The sequence below is a fragment of the Notamacropus eugenii genome, chromosome 2 (assembly GCF_028372415.1).
Source record: "Notamacropus eugenii isolate mMacEug1 chromosome 2, mMacEug1.pri_v2, whole genome shotgun sequence".
Classification (NCBI taxonomy): domain Eukaryota; kingdom Metazoa; phylum Chordata; class Mammalia; order Diprotodontia; family Macropodidae; genus Notamacropus; species Notamacropus eugenii.
The window spans coordinates 506865910-506888764 of NC_092873.1; the positions used below are offsets into that span (position 1 = coordinate 506865910).

General features: G+C 49.8%; 1 protein-coding gene across 2 annotated transcripts; it reads right to left on the minus strand.

Moving 5' to 3' along the window:
* Positions 1-43: 43 nt before the first annotated feature.
* Positions 44-22735, minus strand: IPP (intracisternal A particle-promoted polypeptide). 2 transcript variants are annotated; one of them, XM_072649261.1, is made up of 9 exons: positions 22588-22735; positions 18699-19026; positions 14419-14850; positions 10172-10327; positions 9448-9615; positions 5441-5578; positions 4060-4182; positions 2770-2990; positions 44-1443 (listed from the first exon to the last, which is right to left on the minus strand). In XM_072649261.1, exons 2-9 carry the CDS (start codon positions 18988-18990, stop codon positions 1219-1221), a joined length of 1755 nt encoding a protein of 584 aa, XP_072505362.1. In that variant the 5' UTR covers positions 18991-19026; positions 22588-22735; the 3' UTR covers positions 44-1218. The 2 variants fall into 2 exon arrangements, with proteins under 2 accessions (XP_072505362.1, XP_072505363.1); XM_072649262.1 differs by having other exon boundaries at positions 18699-19023; positions 22588-22722.
* Positions 22736-22855: the final 120 nt, after the last annotated feature.

Below are 22855 nucleotides of genomic sequence, written 5' to 3' on the forward strand. Positions count from 1 at the left end.
TTTGATTTCTAACATCTGCCCCCAAAAAGACAGAACCATCACATGCAAGCAAAACCTTTGCAGTGTTTATTAGAAGCAGAGAAGAGCTGGAATTTGCAATGAGCTTTACACAGATTAATTCACTGGATCCTTACAACCACTCTGTGAAGGCAGATGCCATGATGGTCACATTCTCCAGGGGAGGAGGAGAGTGATTTACAGGGGGTTTCTATACCAAAAGTGCCTTTGCCACAGTTTACTAATTAAGCTTTTTGGACCTAAGATGCAGCCAATATTTAGAATGCCACAGTAAGAAAAGGAAAACTGCACAACTGCTCTATCAGTAAGCAACTTGGGGATTCAGGGTACACCAGGCCCTTGAGAATTGGGGAGCTGAAGCTGGCACAGGCAAGCAAAATGCAGAGAAGCAGTCCCAGGCTGAGCCTTCCACCCGTGATCCCACCCTTTGCCGAAGGCCTGGAAGTGACAATGGGGGCAGCCCCCATGAGCCAGTGCTTTTAAGGAAGCTTCCCAGGTAAGCAAACAGCTGGAGGAGGAGCAGAACGGAGGCCTGAAGCTTTACCTTCTTCTAAAAGCCAAGCAGGCGTAATCTGTGGGTGACCCCTCCTTGGGCAGTGGAGGACTGGGGCTGCTGCCCAGGGCCTCCATTTCAGAAGGCTGGCTGAGGATTTCTGAACTTGCCCAGTTAATAGGGAGACCAAGTGAAAACCAGCAAGCCGAGGTCTGCCATGAGCTTGATAGGATCACCTCTGTTTCCCACTGGCCTCTCCCAGCGAATATGTTGCCATTTGAGGATTCATTGCCAGTGAAAGACACCACCTGGCACTAAGGGCTGGGCAGCTGTTGCCCTGTGGGGCAGGTGGCATGGGCAGTGGTGTCATTTTCATTATGGGTGAACAGGACTCAGTGTGAAGAAGTACTTAGACCTCACAGGAAAAGCCCCTGACAAGAACAAGGGCACAAAAAGGGCAGTGTGGGTCCATGAGCAGGACGGGTCTGGGAATGGGAACCTGATGGCCCCCTGTCAGGGTGGGCTTTGCCTCTAAAGGATGCCAAGCCTGTCCTACACAGCTCTCGGGAGCATGGCACCAGTCAGTTTTTCAGCTTTTTCTGTACTGAGAAGCATCTGCCATTCGGACTTCAGGGCCTCTCTCTCTCCTCTATTCCTGTCCCAAGCCCCAGGGTCCTCTTCCTCAAGCTCAGGTTTTCTGACACCTGTCACAGCACAGCCACACCCCCTTCACACCGACTGGTGATCATGTTACCAATTTCAGTCCACGTGTCAGAGTGAGGGTTGTATACTTCAACTGAGTCCAGGGTGACGGGGGCCAAGAAATCGTGGCTGGAAGACCGGCCTCCAGAAACGTACAGCAGCCCATTTATTGCCACCACACACACACCAGCTCGGGGCACTTTCATAGGTGCAACTTCAACCCACCTCTCCTGGTCAGGATAGAAAAGCAAGAGATGGCCACATGATTAGTAGTCAAACAAAATGAGAGTCTTGGGGTGGGGATTAGGAAATGGCTGAGTTAGAAGGAGGCTGTGGGACATGGTGATGAGCCAAGAGAAGGCACCCCAAAACATTCAGAGGCCTGGCCTCTGAGATGAGAAAAGGAGTTTAATGTGGGGATGGAAAGTACTCCCCGAGGACATCGACCTAGTGTGCTGCTGGGACACAGGCCAACGCTGGGAAGGCTTGGGAACCAAGTTAGGAAAACACCTATCTGCCTCGAGACTGCAATAGGTGCAGCCAACTGCTGCTCAGGGCCCAGTCAGAAGAACAGTACCATTCTGGAGAGCTGAGAATCCACAGGATCCCAGCCTCAGAGATCCCTGAAAAGGAAGGCAACACAGGCTTGCCCACTAATCTAAACCAACAGGCCTGGCCCACTCTGAATATGTACTTCTTTACATGAGAAACTTATTGGATGCATGGGCAGAGGAAAGAAATTCAGACAAGGTGAGGATGACTTCATAGTGAGCAGCAATTTTTAGGCTTGAGGTGGGAAAGATCACGAGTCTTTGAAGATGGCACATACAAGGTCTTCAAAGCATGTATTGGCCTCTTTTAGAGAAAGCCATGCTGTCACCAATGTCAGGGACAACACACTCTACCTGGCACGAGGAATTGTAGATCATCCTCAAAAGTCAACTTTCCACATGAAAAAAATGATAAGAATGTCACTAGAGCTCACTCTCTTTAGCAGACAACCTAACCATTTTGGGGCCAAATAGAAAGGTGCTAAGAAATGCGTGGGAATCTGAAATGCTGCCCATCACTGCTGGCCTAGCAAAGGAGAATAGGTATTGAGTCCTGAATAAAGCATTCCCAGGGGGCCCAGGATGACTTCCAGTGACTTCAGATCCCACAGACACAAACCTAAGACTTCTGGGAGGACAGTAACTGTAACTGATGCCTGGTTCAGGGCAGCCCTGGTCATAGAACCTCTTCCAGGGAGAGCTCTGATTACCATAAATGAGAGTGCCATGGAGTAAATAAATCGCTAGGGTGCATCCTCTGGCCCCTGGGTCTCTCCTTCCTGAGCCCAGATGGTGTGTTCTGGGACCAGGCCCCACTAGAACACAGGAGAGGTACGCACCATCATTGTATGGCCAGCTTCTAAACACCCCAGGTCTGTGTTCCTTCCCTCTTGCTTCCTGTGAAACAAATGACCCTAGGCAGGGCAGACTCCAAATAGGGGCTGTGTCACTCGGCCCCTTCATAACCCGTGTAACAGAGCTGTACCCCTAAGTGTCCTACCGTACCTCCTCAAAAGAGTATTTTTCTACGGAGTTCAGCGTGTCCTGGGTCTCATTCCATCCTCCAATTGAATAGATGCAGTCATTGAGGGCAGCCACCCCCAGATAGGCTCTCCTGCTCCCCATGGGAGGGAGCATGGACCAGCACTTGGAAATTGGGTTGTATGCTTCAACGGAGCTGAGCTCCACGCCCTCATTGCTGATGCCGCCAACCACATAGATTACACCTACAGACACAGAAGATGCCAGCTCCAACAGAGGCACAAATAAGGGCTCAACATCATTAGAGCTGTTAACCATGAAGGGCAGCCTGACAGGCCCCTCTCTGAAGTGGGGGACCCAGAGGCAGGAAGGCGTGGCTCCTCCTGGCACACTCATGCCACTGAGTTCTGGTCACAAGGCCCAAAGGAGAAACAAACCATAAAGGTTTCTTTCTTTTCATTTGATAAGCCTCACGGATGGAGGCCTTTTGTCCTTACATTCAGAAATGTCCCTCTCTGCACCCCCCCAGACTGAATCAATCATCCCCAAACACAGAGTAAAACAACAAAGCAGAACTGTGGGATACAGGATGTAGCGTCCCATCCAGCTGCAGATGTATTCCACGCTCTGCTACCAAGGCCCCCATTTTTCTCTGTTTGGGGCTCAGGTCTTAGGGTATGTTTCCTCATCTGTTCTCTGAGTCTGTCACTGGTTTTATAAGGACCCACAGTCCCCCCCTACACAGTGTGGTCCTCACTGTCTCTACCTTCCTCTGAATTCCTCGTATGTCTCATTTCATACTGTACAGTCACACTCCATCACATTCATACACTGTGCTGGCTTCAGCCATGCTCCCAAGCTGATGGGAACCCCTGTGCTGCCAATTTTTGGCTACCATAGAAAGGGCTGCTATGAAGACATGGAGCTAGAAGGAGCCTTTGACTTCCTGAGAATCAGTAGGGAAGGTTCCCTTCTAGGTTCACTTGCTGCCCACTCCCATGGACAAAATGAGTACAGGGCATACGGGACAGCAGAAATGAGAAAAAGCACACTTGCTGCAGGCCACATCTGTGTCCTGCCAGCTTAGGAAGGGAGATTTATTAGGTGCCTACTATGGGCCAGCACTGTGCTAAAGAAAAGCATTACCTCACTTGATCCTCACAATGGCCCAGGGAGGAAGGTGCTATTATTATCACCCGTTTTACAGATGAGGAGACTGAGGCAGACAGATGAAGTGACTCGACCCCAAGCGCAGGCTCTGGGCATGGTGGTGCCAGCCTTTCTTCCCATCTTGATGCTCCAACAAGTCCTTACCTTGGATCTCACAGCAGCCAAAGTAGTAGCGTGGCACTGCCATGCTGCCAACAACTTCCCAGCTGTTTTCCTCAGGATCAAATCGTTCGATGGAGTTTCCTATCTCTGCTCCAACCCAGCCACCTGCAACAGAGAGCAAAGACTGGTGCCTCAGAAGAGCTTGGCACCTGGAGAAGGGAGCACCCAGTCCTCCAGAAGCATGGGGTCAGTTATGGCTTTGCCGACACTAGCAGGTGACTGAGCCCTCTTCTCTCCGGGTGGCAGACTGGCATCGCCCTCCCAGAACACAAGGAATGAAGGTAATGGAGACTTAACGGGTCTTATTAAGCTTTTGAACTGAGTTAATAAGTAATTAAAATTTATGTGGGCAAAATAGACTTTCAAAATAACTGCCTTTTATAACAGGCCTCTGGAGCTGCTGGCCTTGGGGACACTGACCACTCTGGCTACTTACAAATTTGGCTCTCAAAGGTCATCTCTATGAAAGATTATTTGGATTGCACATAATTTTTTAAAACTATGATTAACTCAATTTAAAATCTCAATAAAACCAATTACACACATTCTCCCACTATTCCCCAGACACTGCCTGGAAAGCTTTAACCCCATAGGGAAGGGCTCTTGACCCCAGGCCCAAGCTTCTCCAATCAGTACTCTGTCCTCAAAATTCCTCTAACAAGAGCCACTTTTCACCATACAGTAAGAGATAAGGCTGCACAGCTCAGCCCAGACCCCTGCGGAAAAGAAGTGCCATTCTCTTCAGGGTGTTTCTCTCAAATAGGGCCATCAGATGAGGGAGGGGAGGGAGGCCACTAAAACAAAGACTTTCCTTCTAAAGAACGTCTTTTAGTAAATTCAAATCAAATCAAAGGTCATTAATTTAGGCTCAATTTGGGGCCTGAGAAGTTTGTCCTTCCCTACTATGTTTTCAAAGATTGTTCCTCTCTATAGGAATGGGGAGGAGGGGAGTATATTTTAATTGGTCAAGAGAACTGACTGTTCACATGACATTTGTGTGTTATTGTGTAGGTACTGCTAATTATAAATGTAATTCATGATTAGAGCAGGCAGTTGCATAGAGGGCTTCTAATCCCTTCCCCAGCTGGAGGACTAGCCAAATTCTTTTGGTGTAAAGCACTATGTTTTCTTTATTTGTGCAGTGAGTGTTTGGCAGTTAGAGTTCCTTGGAAGAAGCAAAAACATGGAGTTGAGTCAGTCCCCTGGCCTGCTCTAATGTGCAGCTGCTGGATTGGAGACACAAGGCAACCTGTCCTCTCCCTGCTCCCTGACTGAGCTGCACCCTCAGAAATCTGGAGACTAAAGAAACCCCCAAGGGGCCAGGGAAGGGATCCTCCATTGCAAAATGGTCACACATAGTTACCCAGAGCATAGATAGCCCCATAACACACGCACACCCCCAGGCCACAGCGGGGCTGGTTCATGGAAGCCACAGTAGTCCACTGTTTTGTGACTGGGTCATAGCGCTCAGTGCAGTCAAAGATCATTGAATCCTTTTCTCCTTTAGGAAAGAGAACAAGCCATGAGAAGACAAGCTGTGCTCCGACTCCCACTTCCCTCAGCAGCTTCCCCCTCCAGGTCAGAGCTCAGCTGGTGCTGGCCAGGGCCAAGCATGCATCCCAATCCCAAGCCCCACCCTATGAACCACCCACGGAATTTGGAAAGATCGTCTAATTTTGATGGAAAAAAACACCACAAAGCCAAGAACACTTCTCTGGTTCTTCCCTTGGACCTTCAGAAAAATATATCCCCAGGCTAGGAAACTAAATCTCCTCCATTTAGATGGAAGCCTGGCAAGTCACATAAATAAATCAAGTATTTATGGCTACGTGTCAGGCGTGTGTCAGGCACAGCGGAGGACAAAGAAACAAGATACACAGGTCCCTGCCTTCAAGAAGCAGATAACCTAGCCGAGGAAACATGATTTCCTGGCATTCAACTCACCCCAATCCACCTGCTACCATGTTAGGTGCCTGCAGGCCAGAACACAATGACAACACAAAACAGATTCTCTGTCCCCAAGGACCTTGGAGTCTACATGGGGAGACGCAATCTGTGAGAGGTAAGTAAGTTACTTGAGGAGGGATCAAGGGGACAAACTAACAACTTGGGCAAGCAGAGAAGGCCTCCAGAGCAGAGGACCAATATGGGGAGTGGAGAGATGTTAAATGCTTTTTTCCAAGATGGCAGCTCCCTCTGTCATGCTATCTGGGCAACAGGAGGACCACACCTCAGGCTGTGCTATGGCATTCTTTTCTGCCAGGCTTGTTCACTTAGGAAAAATAAATGAGGTCATAGGCATGGCAGACATGGGGGCCCACAGAGGCTGGTGACCAGACATACTGGTGTGAGTACTCTGGGGAATTAAGTGAGCCCTATCTGCCCTAGGGAGGGCAACCCAGGAAAAGAGATCTCACTTTTGTCTCAATCTACTGCCAGCAAAGAGCTGCTCATGGAGGGACTCTTCCTGGCATTTTCTACCACATTGTTGGGCTTTTGTTAATGGATCTCCTGCCTAATCACATGCTGCCAAGGTGGTAAAGCTCAGAAACACTGCTAAAAATCAAGGTGAGCCAAAGAAAATGGCTCCTCTCCCAAAGGAGGCAGAAGACAGTAAGTATGAGGGCATTCAGAAGATGAAGAGCAAAAAGGCTGTGACTACACCAACGAAGAAGTTACCAGCAGCCAGAAAAGTATGAGTACTGGTGAGAAGGCTACCGTGGGCCTGCTAAGAAAGTGGCTCCCCCAGCCAGAGGAGTCAGCCCACCAGGTAAGCAGGGAGCCAGCCCAGCAAAGGCAGCAGCACCCCTAACCAAAGGGGTGACAAATGGCAAGAAGGATGAGGAGGAGGAAAGAAATGGGAACAGCTCCAGTCAAATGAGCCTGAGCACATCTGCACCTGCCAAAGTAAAAGCTGCTTCTGGGGAAGCCGGGGAACCCCAGGAGGAGGCGCCATCCCATTGAAGCAGACCCAGGAAAGAGGAAAAGGCATTGAAACCAAGGAACAGAAATGGAGCTGAAGCAACTACAAATTTCAGCCCCTTTGCTGGAAACCTCAACTTCAACAAAACCACTCCTGAGTTGGTATGTAGGCTATGGAAAATTCAAGTCTGCTAAAGACACGAAAAAGGCTTCAAAGGGTCAGGCTCTGAAATGAAACTGGAAAAAGCAAAAGAGAATAAGAAAGATCTAGAGGCAAGGATGCTCTTTATCAAGAATCTGCTGTGAAAAGTAACGCATGTATCCCCAAGAGATCATAAAAATGGGAAAGGGTCTCACATATACAAAAATATTTATAGCAGCTCTCTTTGTGGTGGCCATAAACTGGAAATCAAGGGGATGCCCATCCATTGGGGAATGGCTGAATAAACTGTGGTATATGAATGCAATGGAATACTGTTGTGCTATAAGAAATGATGAACAGGAAGACTTCAGAGAGGCCTGGAAAGACTTGTATGAACTGATACTGAGTGAAAGGAGCAGAACCAGGAGAACTTTATACACAGCAACAACCACAGTGTGCGAGGAATTTTTCTGGTAGACTTAGTACTTCATTGCAATGCAAGAACCTAAAAAATTCCCAATGGACTCGTAAGGCGAAATGCCTTTCACATCCAGAGAAAGAACTATGGAATTGGATCACAGAATGAAGCAGACCATTGTCTTTTGCATTATATTTTGTTTTGTTCTATGATTTCTCCTATTCGTTTTAATTCTTCTATACAACATGAAAAAAAATTGACAAAAAAAAAGAAAAGTAACACACTACTGAGGTCACAAGAGCCTGCATCAAGGATGGGATGCCCAAAGGAACTGGCCACGGTGAATTGAAAACAGAAGCAGATGTGGAAAAGGCCTTGGAAGAGAAACAGGGAAGTGAGGCTGGCAATCAGGAGCTTGTTCCGTACAATGCATAATTCCTGGAGTGAGAAAAGCAGCAAGTCGACAGACCCAGACCCTGGTGCCAGAAAACTACGTGCCATGGAGGAGAGTCTGCAGGAAGGTCTGAGGAAGCAACGTCCATCATCCTGTTCCGAACAACCAAGCTTGACTCAAGCGTCCTCAATCACTGCATCTGCCTCTGCAGAAGAGGCTAAAGAAGCTCAAATTCTTGTAACAACACAGAGAAAGAAGACTGAGCTGCCTGGCTGGTACTAAAGGGACCAAATCCATCGGATGTAGCCAAAGGAGCTGATCCTACACAATCTTGTTTGTCAAAAGTCTGTCTAAAGACATGACAGAAGAACCCAGCTCTGGGGGTGCCAGCAGAGTCACCAAAGGGCAGATGGGTTCATCTAAAGGGTTCAGTTTTGGGGACTTCAACTCAGAGGGTTCCAGAGCTGTGAAAGAGGCAATGGAGAAGGAAGAGACTCATGGCTGGACTAGGCCAAGCCCAGTAGCCTTGAAGCCACAGGAAACATTGGAGGTTGGTGGTTTCCAAGAAGGCCAAGGAGGAGGAGCCAACAAACCACAAGGAAAGAAGATGAAGTCTGAATAGCATTTTCCCGCTCTCTGGAGGTCTATCCTGTCATCTAATCATCGACAGCTTTCTGAAGACATTTTAAGACAAATAGGCAGTCCAGGTAGGGGAGGAAGCCAAGGTCCGTGGAAAGGAGGCCAGTTTTGAAGTCTGAGGAGCTGGGTTCTAGTTCTCCCTTGGATGCTGTCTACTTGTGTAGCCTCAGGCAGTCCCTTAAGCCACCCTGGGTCTCAATTTCCTCCTCTGTAAAATAAGGGGGCATGACTGAATGTCTTCCATGCTGTGATTCTAAGTGACTAGTTAGGGGCAGCACTGAGGCAGACCCCACATCTGAATGCCTGAGCCCTCATCTTGGCATGGCACCCATGGAGCCCAAACTCTCACCAGTCCTGCCAAGCTGAAAGGGTCTACGTGCAAATGTGTCACCAGATGCTCACCCACCAATTGGACCCATCAATGTAGACACTGTTGCCTGCTGAGGATGGTGGGAAGATGGGCAGAGCCCAGAGAGCAGCTGGCCTTTTGAGTATGGCTAGAGTGCTTCAGACTGCAGTGTCACAAAGAAAAGACCAGGGAATGGACGCTGGAGGAACGGTGGGCCGCCCAGACGCTCAGCCAGACTTGGCACTCCAAGGCTTTGTGCCCTCATGACCCATCACTGTCCTAGATGCTGAGCTTCCTCCTGCAGTCATTTTGAAGGCCCTAGATTCTATGCAAGGTTCCCTTCCAAGGACACCAAGCCAACTACACTGGGATATGTGTGTGCTGTAAAACACAAGGCATTGATTAAAATGTATTTAAAAAATAAAAATGAGAAGTCACTAGGGTCGCCTGATGTGCTTCGAAGCCCTTGTTCTATGCCCTCACCCCTAACCATGCACCATCATTACCTCCAATGGCATAGATCATCCCTCCCACTACTGCCACGCCCAGGCCACTGCGGGCCTGGTGGAGGGAAGATACGGTGGTCCAGTACTGGCTGAAGGTGTCAAAACGCTCCACGCAGCTGAGGGCTCTGCTGTCACTCCATCGGCCCCCCTGCAGCCGGGTGTATCCACCTGGGGAAAGAAGAGAGAGTGCACGTACCAGGTTAGCCAAGCCTCCCTTGGAGGAGTGTCCCAGGCCCAGAAAACAAAACAAGGCACTCTTCTGTACCCCCGGTAGCCTACTGAAAACGGAGGTCAGGCAAGGTGGGCTGGTGAGAAAAGGGCCTGCCATGGCAGCTTATTTCAGGGATCATTCTGACCCTTTCCTCAGCTGATTATGGCAGCAGCTGAGACTGCCAGGCCAGGCCGCCCACTGAAGGCTGAGCCTTGCTTGGATACGATTCAGCAATGTTCAGCCTAGTCTCTCCTATGTTTCCACAAAAGTCTTCTAGCTTTAAGAGAAGCATTTTTCCAGGTGTCTCTTTGTTCTTAGCTAAGCTGGGAACAATAAGTCCCAGATTCTAATTACAAAATGAGGGATTTTCTACTCTCTCCTGGTGATGACTCAGGCTGGAAAGCAGACAAAGGATGGCGAGCCTGTCTGTGGGATGTGGGAGACCATCCAACCTCTTCACTCTGAGGATGACAGTTCATGGCCTTTGTCTGAAGAACACACAGAGATGCTCACCTACAGCATACAGGTACTTCCTGGCTTTCTTTCGAGGCCGCACCTTGGAGGTCTGCAGAAAACTGCAGAACCTGTGATCCTTGGGGGACTTGCCCATCTCACAGTACTCTTTCAACAGTGTCTGCAGGGCTACACGGAGGCTGAAGTCAGGAACTCCTTGGGGAAAAGAAAAACCTTTATTAAGTCCCTACTACCTGCGAAGTCCTGGGGATACAAAAAGGGGCGAAACAAGGAGCTCAGTCTAATGAGTGAGACAACACACAACAAACCACACAAACAAGCTACAGACTGGAAAGACTGAAGATAACAGAGGGGAGGTCCTAATTAGCATGAACAGTGCTCAGAAAGAGTTTCCTGGAGAAGCTGGGATTTTAGCTGTGACATGGAAGAAGCCAGGGAGGCTACAAAGCAGAGATGAAGAGGGAGAGAAGTCCAGGCAGGGGTGGCATGATGCTGATGAACATTTAATAGCATCACTCTCCTCTCTCTGCTTTAAGAGTTTCAATATGTACAATCAAACCAGGAAGTCCACCGTGGCGAAACAAGGGAAATAAGAGCACTTTCCCGAAGGCCCTGGTCAGAACTGGATGATGACCCCAAGCATCATGAGTCCAAGTAGATGAGAGGAGGCTGGCCACTCAGGCCTCCCATCACCACCGGCCGGTGCTGGTCTTCCTTCAGGCTCCACCCCTGCACCACCTCCTCTCTCCCCTCCTCCCTCTTCCCTTTCCTCTCCTCCTCCTCCTCCATGTAACCCGACCTATGCTCTCAGCTTTGCCTCCAGAGGGCTCCCATCTTCCCATCAGCCCACAGGGCAGAGGGCTGGCCTGTGGCATCCCCAAGGCCTCAGGCACTGGTTCTCCAGTGTTCTTAGGACTTCCTTCCCCTTCCCCTTCCCCACAACATACAATGCAAACACTAAAGGTTGTTTCAGGGTAGTGACAAGAGTTAAATAGTTTCAGATCCAAGGATAAAAGGAAACACTATTAAAAACAACAGAGGGAGGAACAGAAGGACAGAGAGTTCCCTCCCCTCCCCCCTTACAGTCTCTTCTAAACAGATCAAGGAACATACCAACCACATTGTATTCTAATGGGAAAATTCAAGGGAAAAAATCTCGGTGAGTCATTTATCCAGCCCAGGTTAGCACAGAGACATACAAAGAGAGGTCAATGGACCCTGAGGGTGGGCTGGCCACTCCAGCCCAAGGGAAAGGCAGTGCCCAAAGGCAATCCATATGAAGGCCCTAAGAATTCCTGCAGACCGTGGAAATGAGTGCCAACTGGCAATTTGGTTGCCCAGTATATCCATTTCTGGGTCACAGATTCAGGTGGAATGAGGAGGGGGTAGTATTACTAGAGGTAGTATTTCCAGGTAAGGACAGCCACAAGCCCTAAGCAGGCTATATACTGAGCAAGAAGAATGCTCCAGCCCACTATGAAGCCTGCAGACCAATAACCAGGGCAGAAACCCCAGATCAAAGGGAATCCTACAAGAGACTGAGTCCAGAAGCAGGCTATACTTTCTGAGACCCAAGCCAAGGTCAGGAAGTTGCAGAGATCAGATGTTGCCCTGGATCAGACCACTTCAGGAGCACTGAAAGCTTATGGGTGCCCAGCATTAGAACCTGGAACAACATAACCCTCAGTACCCCAAGAAAGCAGCAGCAGCAGCCCAGCCTTTCCCTCTAGAAGGGTGGCAGGGCCCAGCCCCGACCTCAAGTCCTCAGGAAGTAGGCTGGACGAATGGGCAAACAGAAGAATTCCCCCCCCCCCCCATAAATAGTTAGTACGGTGGCAGAGACCCTCACAAGGCCAGAAAGAAGGTGACTCCAGCTCAAATTTCTCAAAGAGATAAAGTGAAAGTTAAAAAAAGAGAAAAAAAATTTTTATCAATGAAATGAGAATATTCTAGGAAAAAAAATTGGAAAAGTAATGAGAGCTATAAAAGGAAGGATTAGTAAGGAAATTAATATCTTAGCACAGAGCTATAAAATCTGGCCAAGCAATAAACTTCCTAAAAACTCAAATAGACCAAAGAGAAACCAGAGACATCATGAGACAACAAGAAATATTAAAACAAAATCGAAAGGCTGAATAAAAAATAGAAGAAAATGTGATGTATGTCAGAACAAAAACTCACCTAGAAAACTGATCAGGGAGAAAAAAATTGAATCACTGGACTGTCTGAACACCATTATCAAAAAAAGAGCCTAGATACCATATTTTAAGAAATCTTAAAGAAAACTGCCCACATCCTTGAGAACCAGAGGCAAAGTAGAAATAGAAAGATCCTACCAGAAACCTCCTAAAACGGACCCCAAAACAAAAACTCCTAGGAACATTACAGACAAAATTCAGAGTTTTCAGGTCAAAGAAAAGGACTTCGAGCAGTTAGAAAGAATTCAAGTAGAAGGAGACACAATTGAGGATCCCACAGAATTTAACAGCCACCATGATGAAGGCGCACAGAGTTTGTAATCTGATATTTCAGAAGGCAAAGTATATGGGCTTATCCTAGAATAACTTATCCTATAAAACTAAGTGTAATGCTATAGGGGGGAAAATTGATCTTTAATGAATTAGATGACTTCCAAACATTCCTAATGAAAAGACCAGAGTTTTGAAGTACAAACACAGGAATAAAGAAAAATGTAAAAACATAAACCTAAATGAACATGAAAGGACTAAACAAGCATAAACTGCTTATATTCAAGTCTAAGGAGATGATCCAGGTGTCCCCTCTGATCCCTATCACTGTCAGAGGCCATGGAGAGAGTCTAAGTAGGAAAGGCCCAGGAGGGTTCTGTTATGACTTGATGATTCTAAAAGAAGAATGGAAAGAGAGAGGAAGAAGAATGTATTAGGGGAAGAGGGGGAAGAAGAGAAAGGAAGGTTAAGGAAGATTATCTCATAATCAGGGTTCACAAGTAGACATCTATATAAAAAGGAGGTGGGGGTGGGGGAAGTCAAAGGAGAGAACACATACATTTATTCACACACACACACAGAGTTGAGTATAAAAATATGTTTCTGTCAATAGGAAAGTAGGAAGTAAAGAAGAGAAGGTAGAAGGGGAAATTAAAGGGAGGGTGAATTAAGGGACAGATAAATCCTAAGTAAAACAAGCACTAATTAAGGATCTACACAAATATTTACAGCATCTCATATTGCTGTGACAAAGGATGAGAATCTGAGGGGCTGCCCATCAAGTGGGGAATGGATAAACAATTATGGTACAGAAATGTGGTAGAATTCTATTGTGCTACAAGAAATGAGGAGAGGGATGGTTTCAGAAAAACCTGGGAAGACCTGGATGAACGGATGCAGTCGATGAAGTAAGGACAACATTTTATACAATGAGAACGCTATGGTAAAGACAAACAATTCTGAAAGAATTAGGAACGCTGATGAGTGCACTGACCAACCATAGTTTCAGAGGACTCATGATGAAACAGGCCCCCCACCTCCTGACAGAGGTGGGGAGTCAGTGCTGAACTATACAGGTAACTGTGTGTTTATTTTTATGTTATTTTTCAGGGTTGGGGAGGTTGGAATGGGAGGGAGAAAAAGTTGGGTTTTTTGCTGATTGAAAATCTATATCAAGATACAAACCCAACAATAATATCAGTTACTGTTTTGGGCTGGATACATTTTGTAATGAAAGGTGGTGGTGCTGTGGGATATAGTCTGGGTCTGGATCTAGAATTTCACTAGTACAGGGAAGTCTAGGATGAGTAAATTCCTTCCACCAGTGCAGGGAGGCATCTCACTGCAGCTTGGTTTTAGAGAGCTGCCTGGATTCTTGAGAACTGAAGAATTTTCCCCAGGGTCACATGGCCAGGAGGGGTCAGAGCGAGGACCTGGATCCAGGGTTTCCTGGTCCTGAGGTCAGCTCTGTCTCCTCTACTCCAGGCTGCTCCTACACAGAGCACTGTTGGCAGTCTTCCCCTCAGACATCAATCAAGCACTAACAACAGGGCAGGACAGGAAGCCATGCCTGTGAACAGATAAAAGGTCTCCAGGGCCCTGCCCACACTGCACACTAATCTGCTTGTGCCCTACAAGATTGTTGTGTGCAGGGTCAGGCCACAGGGGCATAGAATGGGCCTTGCTAAATGTCCCAACACATAGCACAGGGCTCTCAATATGATGCTGCTGCCTGGTGTGACCAATCCAAAGTGAAAAAGCTAAGGGCCTCCTTCCTCATGGGCTGACCCAGTCCCAGGCCCAGCCTCCCTCTCTTACCTTCTATGTACTTGGCTAGCCTCTGTGGAGGCAGCAGGGGGAATCGGACAGGCTCCAGGATCTCAACTGCATGCTTCTTCCTCCCACTCAGGTCCTTCAGAAGCCAGTGCATGGCAGCCAAGAACACCTGGTACTCATCTTCAACGCTCAGCTCCTCGCTTCGCAAGATCTTAATCAGCTGATCCTTGGTCAGAGCCAAGAACTCTTCCCCACCGCTCACCTCCACGAAATGCACGTGGATGTAGTTCTCTGTGAACTCAAGCAGGTCATGACAGGCAATCTGCTCTGAGAACTGGAAGATGCCGATGCAGTTGGATGGCTCTAGTTGGCCTTTCAGAAACTCAGAGCACAGGCCCACCACCTCAGTCAGCTGGAGCATGTCGGCAGCCACGATCAGCTCCTGAACATTGTTCACCCCTATGTTCACCACGCCTGGAGAAGTGGGAGGACAGAAGGGGTGTTAGGGGCAAGGAGGTTCTTTCTGCACCGAGCCCAGCCAGACTCGCTTCTCCTACGAAGGTCCCAGGCCCAATGAGAGACAGCATTCCATGCCTCTCTTCTCAGATATCATTTGGTTATGTACAGATCATTACACACAGGGAGCCCCCTGAGGGCAGGGACCAATCTTGGCCTTTCTTTGTATCCCCAGAGCTTATTAGAGTGCCTGGCACACAGCAACTACTTAATAAATGCTCACGGACTGACTAATGTATGTCAAAATCTAGAAAGCTTAGGGACAGCGGCAACTGGAGAAAGCCAACATACTACATTCTCCCGATGTTCCAGATGGGGTCCTTAGAAGGTGGCACTGATTGCCCCTCGGATTTTAAAAGAAGCCTTCCCCATGCCCTCTTAACTCCAGCACCTGTCTGTGTCACTTACTTCCTATTTATCCTGTAGAGACCTTGCCTTCTACATATCCATCTGCCTGGGGTCTGCCCCACTAGTTTGTGAGCTCCTTGAGGGCTGGGACAATCTTTAGTCTCTTTTTGTATCCCCAGGGCTAAGCACAGAGCCTGGCACACAGTTGGCACTTAGTAAATATTTGATTAATTGACTGAAGAGCAAAGGTACCAGGTCAAAGGAGGCAATTTGCAGAGGTGGAAATGGGCATGACATTCACAATACTGAAGCACAATGGTGAGCAAAACTTCCAGCACTGGGCAGATGCCTTTGCAAGTAAGAAGCTTGTCAGAGTCAGACAGGCCGCAACGAAGGGCAGGCTACCAGTGAACCTAAAGAAGCATTAGCTACCCAGGGAGAGGGTAGTCATTTGCTCTGGGTCATGTCCCGGACCCTTTGGGCAGGCGGTCTAGTGTTGCCTGAGGACCCCTCCTCACAATTATGCTTTTAAATGCAAACAAAAAAATAAATTAAGGAAATGAATTGTACAGAAATAGTTAACAAAGTTGTTGGGTTTTTTTTTAAAGGTCACAGACCTCTTGTTGAAAACCTCTGCCATACAGGGTCAGCCATGTGCCCAGATTTTAACACCTCACATTCCCAAATCCTTAAGAATCTGTGAGTATGTCAAGGTGGGCAGCCACACTCCATCCTCAAGCTCTAGTTGCTGGGATCAGCATAGGCCTGAACCTCTCTGCATTTGTCTGGACCCCGCTGCCCAGGCCTGGGCCCCCACACAAACCCCCCCCAGGTGGGTGGGGACTCCTAGGGCTCACAGAGCCCTCAACAGCCCTGATCATCTCTCTACCCCAATGGAGCATCAGAGGATGGCTTCACAGATTCCAGCATCACTGAGTAGTAGGGATCTAAGGGGCATGTAGCCTGGCCACTTGGCTCTTGAACAAAGAGGCTCTCCCATCCCCCTCCCACTCAATTTTGGCAAGGAGGAGCTCACTGGCTCCCAAGTGATTCAATGTCCAGGTAGCTGTCTTTACACTCTCTGCTCCTCTCCCACTGCCCCTGGTTCTACCCTCTGGGGCCAAACAGAACAAGGCCCACCTCTCCTGATACTTGAAGGGGGCTATCATGTTCCCTCTGAGCTTTCTCTTCTCTGAGATGGGCATGCTCAACTCCCTCAGATCCACATCATATGAGGATATGATGTGGATCTGAGACCCTTCTCCAGCCTGGCTGCCCTCCCCTGGACACTGTAGTTCGTCAATGCCCTTCTGAAGCCTTTCCGCCCAGAGCTGAGCCTGGTACTCCTGCGGGCTCTGACCAGGGTGGAGGCCAGCAGGGCTGAGGCATCCTTAGCCCTGGACAGGACGCCTCTCTGAATGGAGCCTCAGATTACAATTACTTTCTTGGCTGCCACTGGACATTACTCACCTACATGGAGCCATTGACCCACACTTTACAAGTGAGCTGAGGACACTGGGGGAAGGCGAGGCTCTGTGAAATGTCTGGATGGATGCAGAGTGGCCATACCAAAGACAGTTTGAAGAAGCCAGCCAGAGATGCAGCTCGCCAGGGACTAGGGAGAGAAACCAAGAAGCAAGTCCTTGGAGAGAGCCCTGGGAGCTACGGGGGCGGGGAGGGAGGGATCCTCCACAGAGCCACACGGAGAACTGGCTGGCCTATCTAAAGGCCTGACTGGCTTGTTCTAAAAACATTTTTAGAAAGAAAATGAGAAGGACACACAATGACATCTTCAAGCCTGCAGGCAAGGAACCCTCAATCGCTCTGGTCAGCAGAGCACTGAGCTGATCAAGAGCCCACAAACCCAGGGACTGTGTGAATGGCCAAGTTGGTCCAGGCCAGTCAAGGCCAGGACCTGCATAGTAACCAGCCCCAGAAGGTTATGGGGATAGGGAACTCCTGGGGAAACCCTGCCCCATCCAGGAAGGTGAGCACCTTTTAGGCAATTGTTGTCTCAGAGAGCTCCCCAGCACACTGAGAAGTTAAGGACTTGCCCAGGGTCACACGGCCAGGGTGTAAGAGTAAGAATTAGGACCTAGGTCTTCATGGCTCAAAAGCCACTTCTCTGTCTACTATCCCAGGGTTGTCTCATTTCAATCCCACAAGCATCAATTAAATGCCTACTGTGTGCCTGGCACTGTGCAAGACATTGGAGATACAAGTTCAAAAACCAAGCAAACAAAAAAAGATTCCATGTGAACAAATAAAAGACAGTTAACAGGAAAATATTCCCTGCCATAGAGAGTGGGCTGTGAGCCACCCAAGGAAATAGCTCCCTGGACTTCTGTAGCCAAAGCAGCCAAAGACTGAGCAGGCCCAGGAGGCTGGGCCCAGAAAGCAGGCAGGAATCCACTGTTAGAGTCAGCCAGCCAATAAGCACCTAAGTACAAAAGACAGTCCCTGCCCTCAAGGAGCTCCCAGTCGATTGGGAGAGAAAACAAGCAAACAACTATGTAGAAACAAGCTCTAGACAAGATAAAGAGGAAAAATCAACAGAGAGAGGCAGTCGAACTATGGGGGCTGGGCAAGTTTCCTGTAGCAGGTGGGATTTTATCCAGTACCTGAAGGTCGCCGGTGAAGTTGAGAGGTGGACAGAGAATGTTCCGGGCTCAAGGAGAACCCAGGGACAACACCCAGAGCCAAGATGGGGGGAAGGGCGGAAGAAGAAGAGTGAAGGAAATGTGGAGATTGCTGAGACCCATCGAAGGCTGGGAGAAATGATGCTGCTGAGGAGAGAACCCAGCCTTCCTGCCAAATTCCAAAGGCACACGCCATGTCACAAGGCAACTCAGGCGAAAACAGATTCAAGAGTGGCTTTGACCAGGGCTGTTCTGCCTTTTGGTGAGTGTTGGGTTATCTGGTGAAGACTTCTCAGAATCATGCTTTTAAGAAACTGAAAGAATGGCTAAATTTTAGTTAGAGGTTAGTAAAAAAAAATGTCTTTCTCTCCCCATCCAAGCTCCTGGGTTCCCTGAGACCTATTTACTCAAAGAACTACTGGTTTAGAAAAATTCCTGATGGAAATGTTTTCCATGACTGCACATATATAATGGATATCAAATTGCCTGTCTTCTCAAGAACAGCCAAAGAAGGAAACTGAGGGATATTTGGGACAAAGCAGGAGATGGTAATGAGACAGCACGTTCTTGGAGGACCTGAGCAGAGACCAAAGAAGACCTCTGACTCCACCCTCCAGGAGCTGAGGCATCTCTGTCAATGTAACAGCCTGGTTTCCTCATCTCCACCAAGGCCAGTTCTCCCAGGCCCTCCTCAGGGGGACAGGATGATTCCAGCTAAGCTCAGCCCTTCCCTAGTGTCCCACTTGGGGACAAAGCAAGCCTGGCACGCCAGCTAGCACCCTGCCCATCCTCCAGGGCAGCCTGGGCCATGGGTGCTACCTGTGTAGATGAAATCCAGAAGAGTCTGGAAAATTCCCGCTTCGATGCCCAGGATCTGCACCTCATCCTTGCAGGATTCCTTCATTCCCCCAGTGAAGAGAGCAGCAAAGTAGGGGCTGCTGGCAGCCAGCACCAGCCGGTGCACTCGGAACTCAGCCTCTCCCACCTGCAGCTGCACATCACAGAAATCCTGCCCGCTCCGCATCTCATTGATTTGGGCCAGGATGATGTGGGCATGTCTGTCGGATGAGAAGGTGCTATCAGTCGCCTTTGGCCCAGTCTCACAAGCCATGACTGGAGGTGACTCGGCCCCTCAGTTGCTTCTCTGCTGGAAGGAAAGAAAAAGACCCAGTTAGTGAGCATCATGTCCCCGTGACTGACAGCTGGTCAGACATAGGATCAGCCTTTATGCAGCTGAACTGGCCTGAGGACAGATGTGGCCCAGGCTGCTTGGGGATCACTGCATGCTGGGGAATGACAGGGAGAAGAAGTATTTATATAGCCCCAACCATGTGCCAAGTTCTGTGCTAAGCAATCTACAAATATCTCCTGTGACTCTCACGACAATCTTGCAAGATAGGCACTATTGTTATTCCCATTTTACAGGTGAAGCAACTGAGGCAAACAGAGGTTAAGTGACCTGCCTAGAGTCCCACAGCTAGGAAGTGTCTGAGGCTGGATTTGAACTTAGGTCTTCCTAACTTCAGGCCCCAAGCTCTATCCCCCTGTGCCACCTAGCTTCCTCTAATATGACAGAGGGGACCTTGAAGGCTGCAAATAATAGCTAGTAATATTAATAAATACCATTATCATTAAAAAATATAACATTTATGAAGAGCTTACTCTACGCCACAGCTATCCAATTATTATCTCATTTGATCCTCACAATAACCCTGGAAGACAGGTAATATTATCCCCACTTTATAGATAAGGAAGCTGAGGTAAACAGCAACCAAGTAACTTGTACAGGGTCACAGAGCTAGGAAGTGTTTGAGGCTAGACTTGAACTCAGGTCTTGCTGACTCCAGACCTGGCACTCTGTCTAATGAACCACCCAGCTGCCTCTAATATGATAGATTGAAGCCCTAAAGACTGCAGAGGATCTGAGGAGAGGAAAGGATCTCAGTAGCCTCTGAGTCCAGGTCATCTCTGAGACAAGACCCCACTACGGGGGCCTCCCACCTCTGCTTGAAGACTTCCAAGGATGGGGAGCTCACTACCTTCCAGCGTAGCCTATCCTACTCTAATTGTTGCAAAGTTCTTCCTTACCTCCAGGTTACATCCACCACTTGGCAGCTTTCCCCTATCCCTCAAGGTCCTGCCCTCAGGAGCCAAGCAGAACCAGAACCAGACTATTCCCTCCTTCAGATACTGGAGCACAGCTCTCATGTCCAGTCCCGCCTTCCTCTCCCCAGGCTAGACTACCCTGGGTCCTCATAGCGCATGGACTCCAGGCCCCTCCCCAGCCCAGCTGCCCTCCTCTGGATCTTCTTTAGCTCATCAATGTCCTGGGCAAGATTACCAGGATGTGTGTGAGATGACAAGCAGACACTCTCCACAGGGCTGACAAACTGACCCTTTAGGCTGCTGTACATCAGCCTAGGGCTTGCTGTCCGGTTTGGTGACACCACTGACCTGCCCCCCCAAATGCAGCATCTGTCCCTCCTGGCTAAAGCAATGACTCCCATGACACAGCTGACAGGCTACTTCCTGCAGGTAATTCCTCTGTCAGTGGATCTGTGGTCTAGACAACAAGTGAGACAGAGCGGGCCACACTGGGGACTGAGTCCAGCAGAAAGGGCCCTACATGCCACCTCAGTTCCCATATGAAGACTGCTCCTGCCAAGGACATAAACTAAACCATCACAGTTGACTGATCTGAGCCATGGACTATATAACCTGGTGGGATGGCTGTAGGGGTGGGCTCTGGAGCCTCTATTCCCTTTCCAACAAGAGTGACAGAACAGATTTTTTAACTAATAATTTCACACAGGGGGTGTGAAAAAGACTCAGGGGGTCTTGGTGGACCTCAAACCTAAGTCAACATAAGTGGTATGGCAGCACAAAATGCCAATGAGACTTGGGCTGCATTAACAGAGGCAGGGCTTCCCAGAGTATGGGCATCCCTTCATTTTCAGCACTGCTCAGATTCAATCTGAAGAACTGTATTTAGTCTGGGCACTCAATGAAGGAAGGACCAAGACAAGCTGTGGCAGTGAGGAGGGCGCTTAGGCAGAGCTATCAGGTCTGCCAAGCATTTTATCAACAAGGTCCCCAGAGGTCAGGTGAGTATAAGGGAACTGAGTCTTTGACAGGTTTAATGACTTGCCCAAGGTCACATAACTACTAAAAGTCAGAGACAACATCTGAATCCAGGTCCTTCCTGACTCCAAGTCTAGGGCTAGATGGCTCCCATCCTGAAGTCAGAGCACATAGATTCAAATCCAGCCCCAGACCCTCACTAGCAGTTGTGTGAGTGTAAGTGGGCAAGTCAATCTGTTTCCCTCCGTTTCCTACTATATAAAATGAGGATACCTCCTTTGTAGGTCTGTTGTGAGGATCAGATATTTGTAAAGTTCTTTACAAACCTTAGAGTGCTCTGTCAATGTGAGTTATAACATTGTTATGAATACAACATTGTTGTTACTATTACACAGAGTGCTTGAGGGAGGCTACATTCAAGTCTTTGAAGGATTAATTTTCTGGAGAGATCAGCTTTCATCTGCTTGGGGGGAGGAGGCGGAGGAAGGCACAAAGAGAGGCATGATTTGGTCTAATGGCAAGGCAAACTTCCTAACAGTGGGACTGAAATGAGCTGCTTCAAAAGGTAGTGAGCTGCCCACCCCCAGAGGCCTGCAAGAAGCCTGGGGTTGCTGTTAAATACAGGTTGGCCTCCAGGATGCCCCTTACAAAGGGCTTTCCTCAGACACATCTCCACTCAGAGTGGGGCCTGACAGCACACTGGTGCTGATGGCCTGACGGTCTGGGGTACAGTGAGGGTCAGAGACAGGGTCTGGACCAGCCCACACCCGTGGCTGATCCTTCCCTGCTCAGGCACCCTCTCATCCACGAAGCCTCCCAGCTTCCAGCATCGGCCTGGTCTGCTGTAAAGCACCCCCGCCCAAGACTTAGCCCCCTGAAAGCACAGCTGGGGGGGGTCTGTCTTTGCCCGGTGGAGAGCACCTGTCCTGACCAACAGCCCACTCTGGGCGTCTGTAAAGTAGCAGCTCTTGAACCTGGCATTCAGGGCCCCCCCTTCGACACCCCCCCCCCCCCCCCGCCTTGGCCCCTAGGGGCCAAGGCTCTCTGGGACCTCGGGCGGTGCCACCTCACCAGCTGCTCTTCCGCCCTCGGGACGGTGAACCCCGTGACCCCCGCGACCGTCCCATGGGGGCGGACAGGGCAGGCCTGGAGGCTGGGAGGGGCCCCGGGCTGGAGGAGGCTCCCCGGGGCTGGCAGGGTGGGGTGGCGAGCGCGGAGTCCTCAAGTCCGGGCCAGGGGACCCCCCAGCCCCGCCGGAGGCTCCCGATGCTCCTCTCCCATTCCCACCCCCCATAGGGGACCGGAAGATCCAGAGGAGGCCGGCCCTGGCCCCCGGGGGCTGCCTGTCCTCAGGGCTGGACGCAGCAAGTGCGGAGGGCCCGGACCCGCAGCTGGCAGGGCCGGCCCCCTCCTCTTACAATGGAGGAAACGGAGGCCGAGGGGCGGGCAGGACGAGACGGCGAGCCCCAGGGCTCGCAGGGCTCAAGGGCCGGGGTAAAACTACACTGACTGGGGGGAAGGGAGGGCCCTCCGGGCGCAGGCAAAGGCCCGGCGGCCAGAGATGGCGCACCTTGGGACCCCGGCTCTGGCGGCCTCCATCTCAGTCCCTTTCTCTGACACGACCTACCTGGGGGACGTTAGTGGCGGGGCCTCATCCCCGCTACCCACCGTCACCGACACCTACGAGGGCACGGTCCGGGCCTGGCTCCGGCTGCGCACGCAGCTGGGAGGGGGGCGAGCAGGAGCACCTGAGGGAGGAGGGGGCGGGCCACGCGTTGGCTCCTCCCATGTGGGCGGGGCTTAGGGGCGCCTGCGCTGGGCGTTGGGGCGGGGCCTTCGGGCCTGCGCGTGCCCAGCTACGGGAGGGGGGGGCGGCAGTAATCCGCTCTTTGCCC

Bases quoted from the DNA above. Each gene is read 5' to 3' on its own strand.
- IPP (XM_072649261.1), bottom strand. From the start codon at position 18,990: ATGGCTTGTGAGACTGGGCCAAAGGCGACTGATAGCACCTTCTCATCC. The intron at 5,579-9,447 runs GTAATGATGGTG...TCTTTCCTAAAG, and splicing joins GATGATCTATGCCATTGGAG to GAGAAAAGGATTCAATGATC. The intron at 4,183-5,440 runs GTAACTATGTGT...TCTCTGTTGCAG, and splicing joins TGGGGCTATCTATGCTCTGG to GTGGCTGGGTTGGAGCAGAG.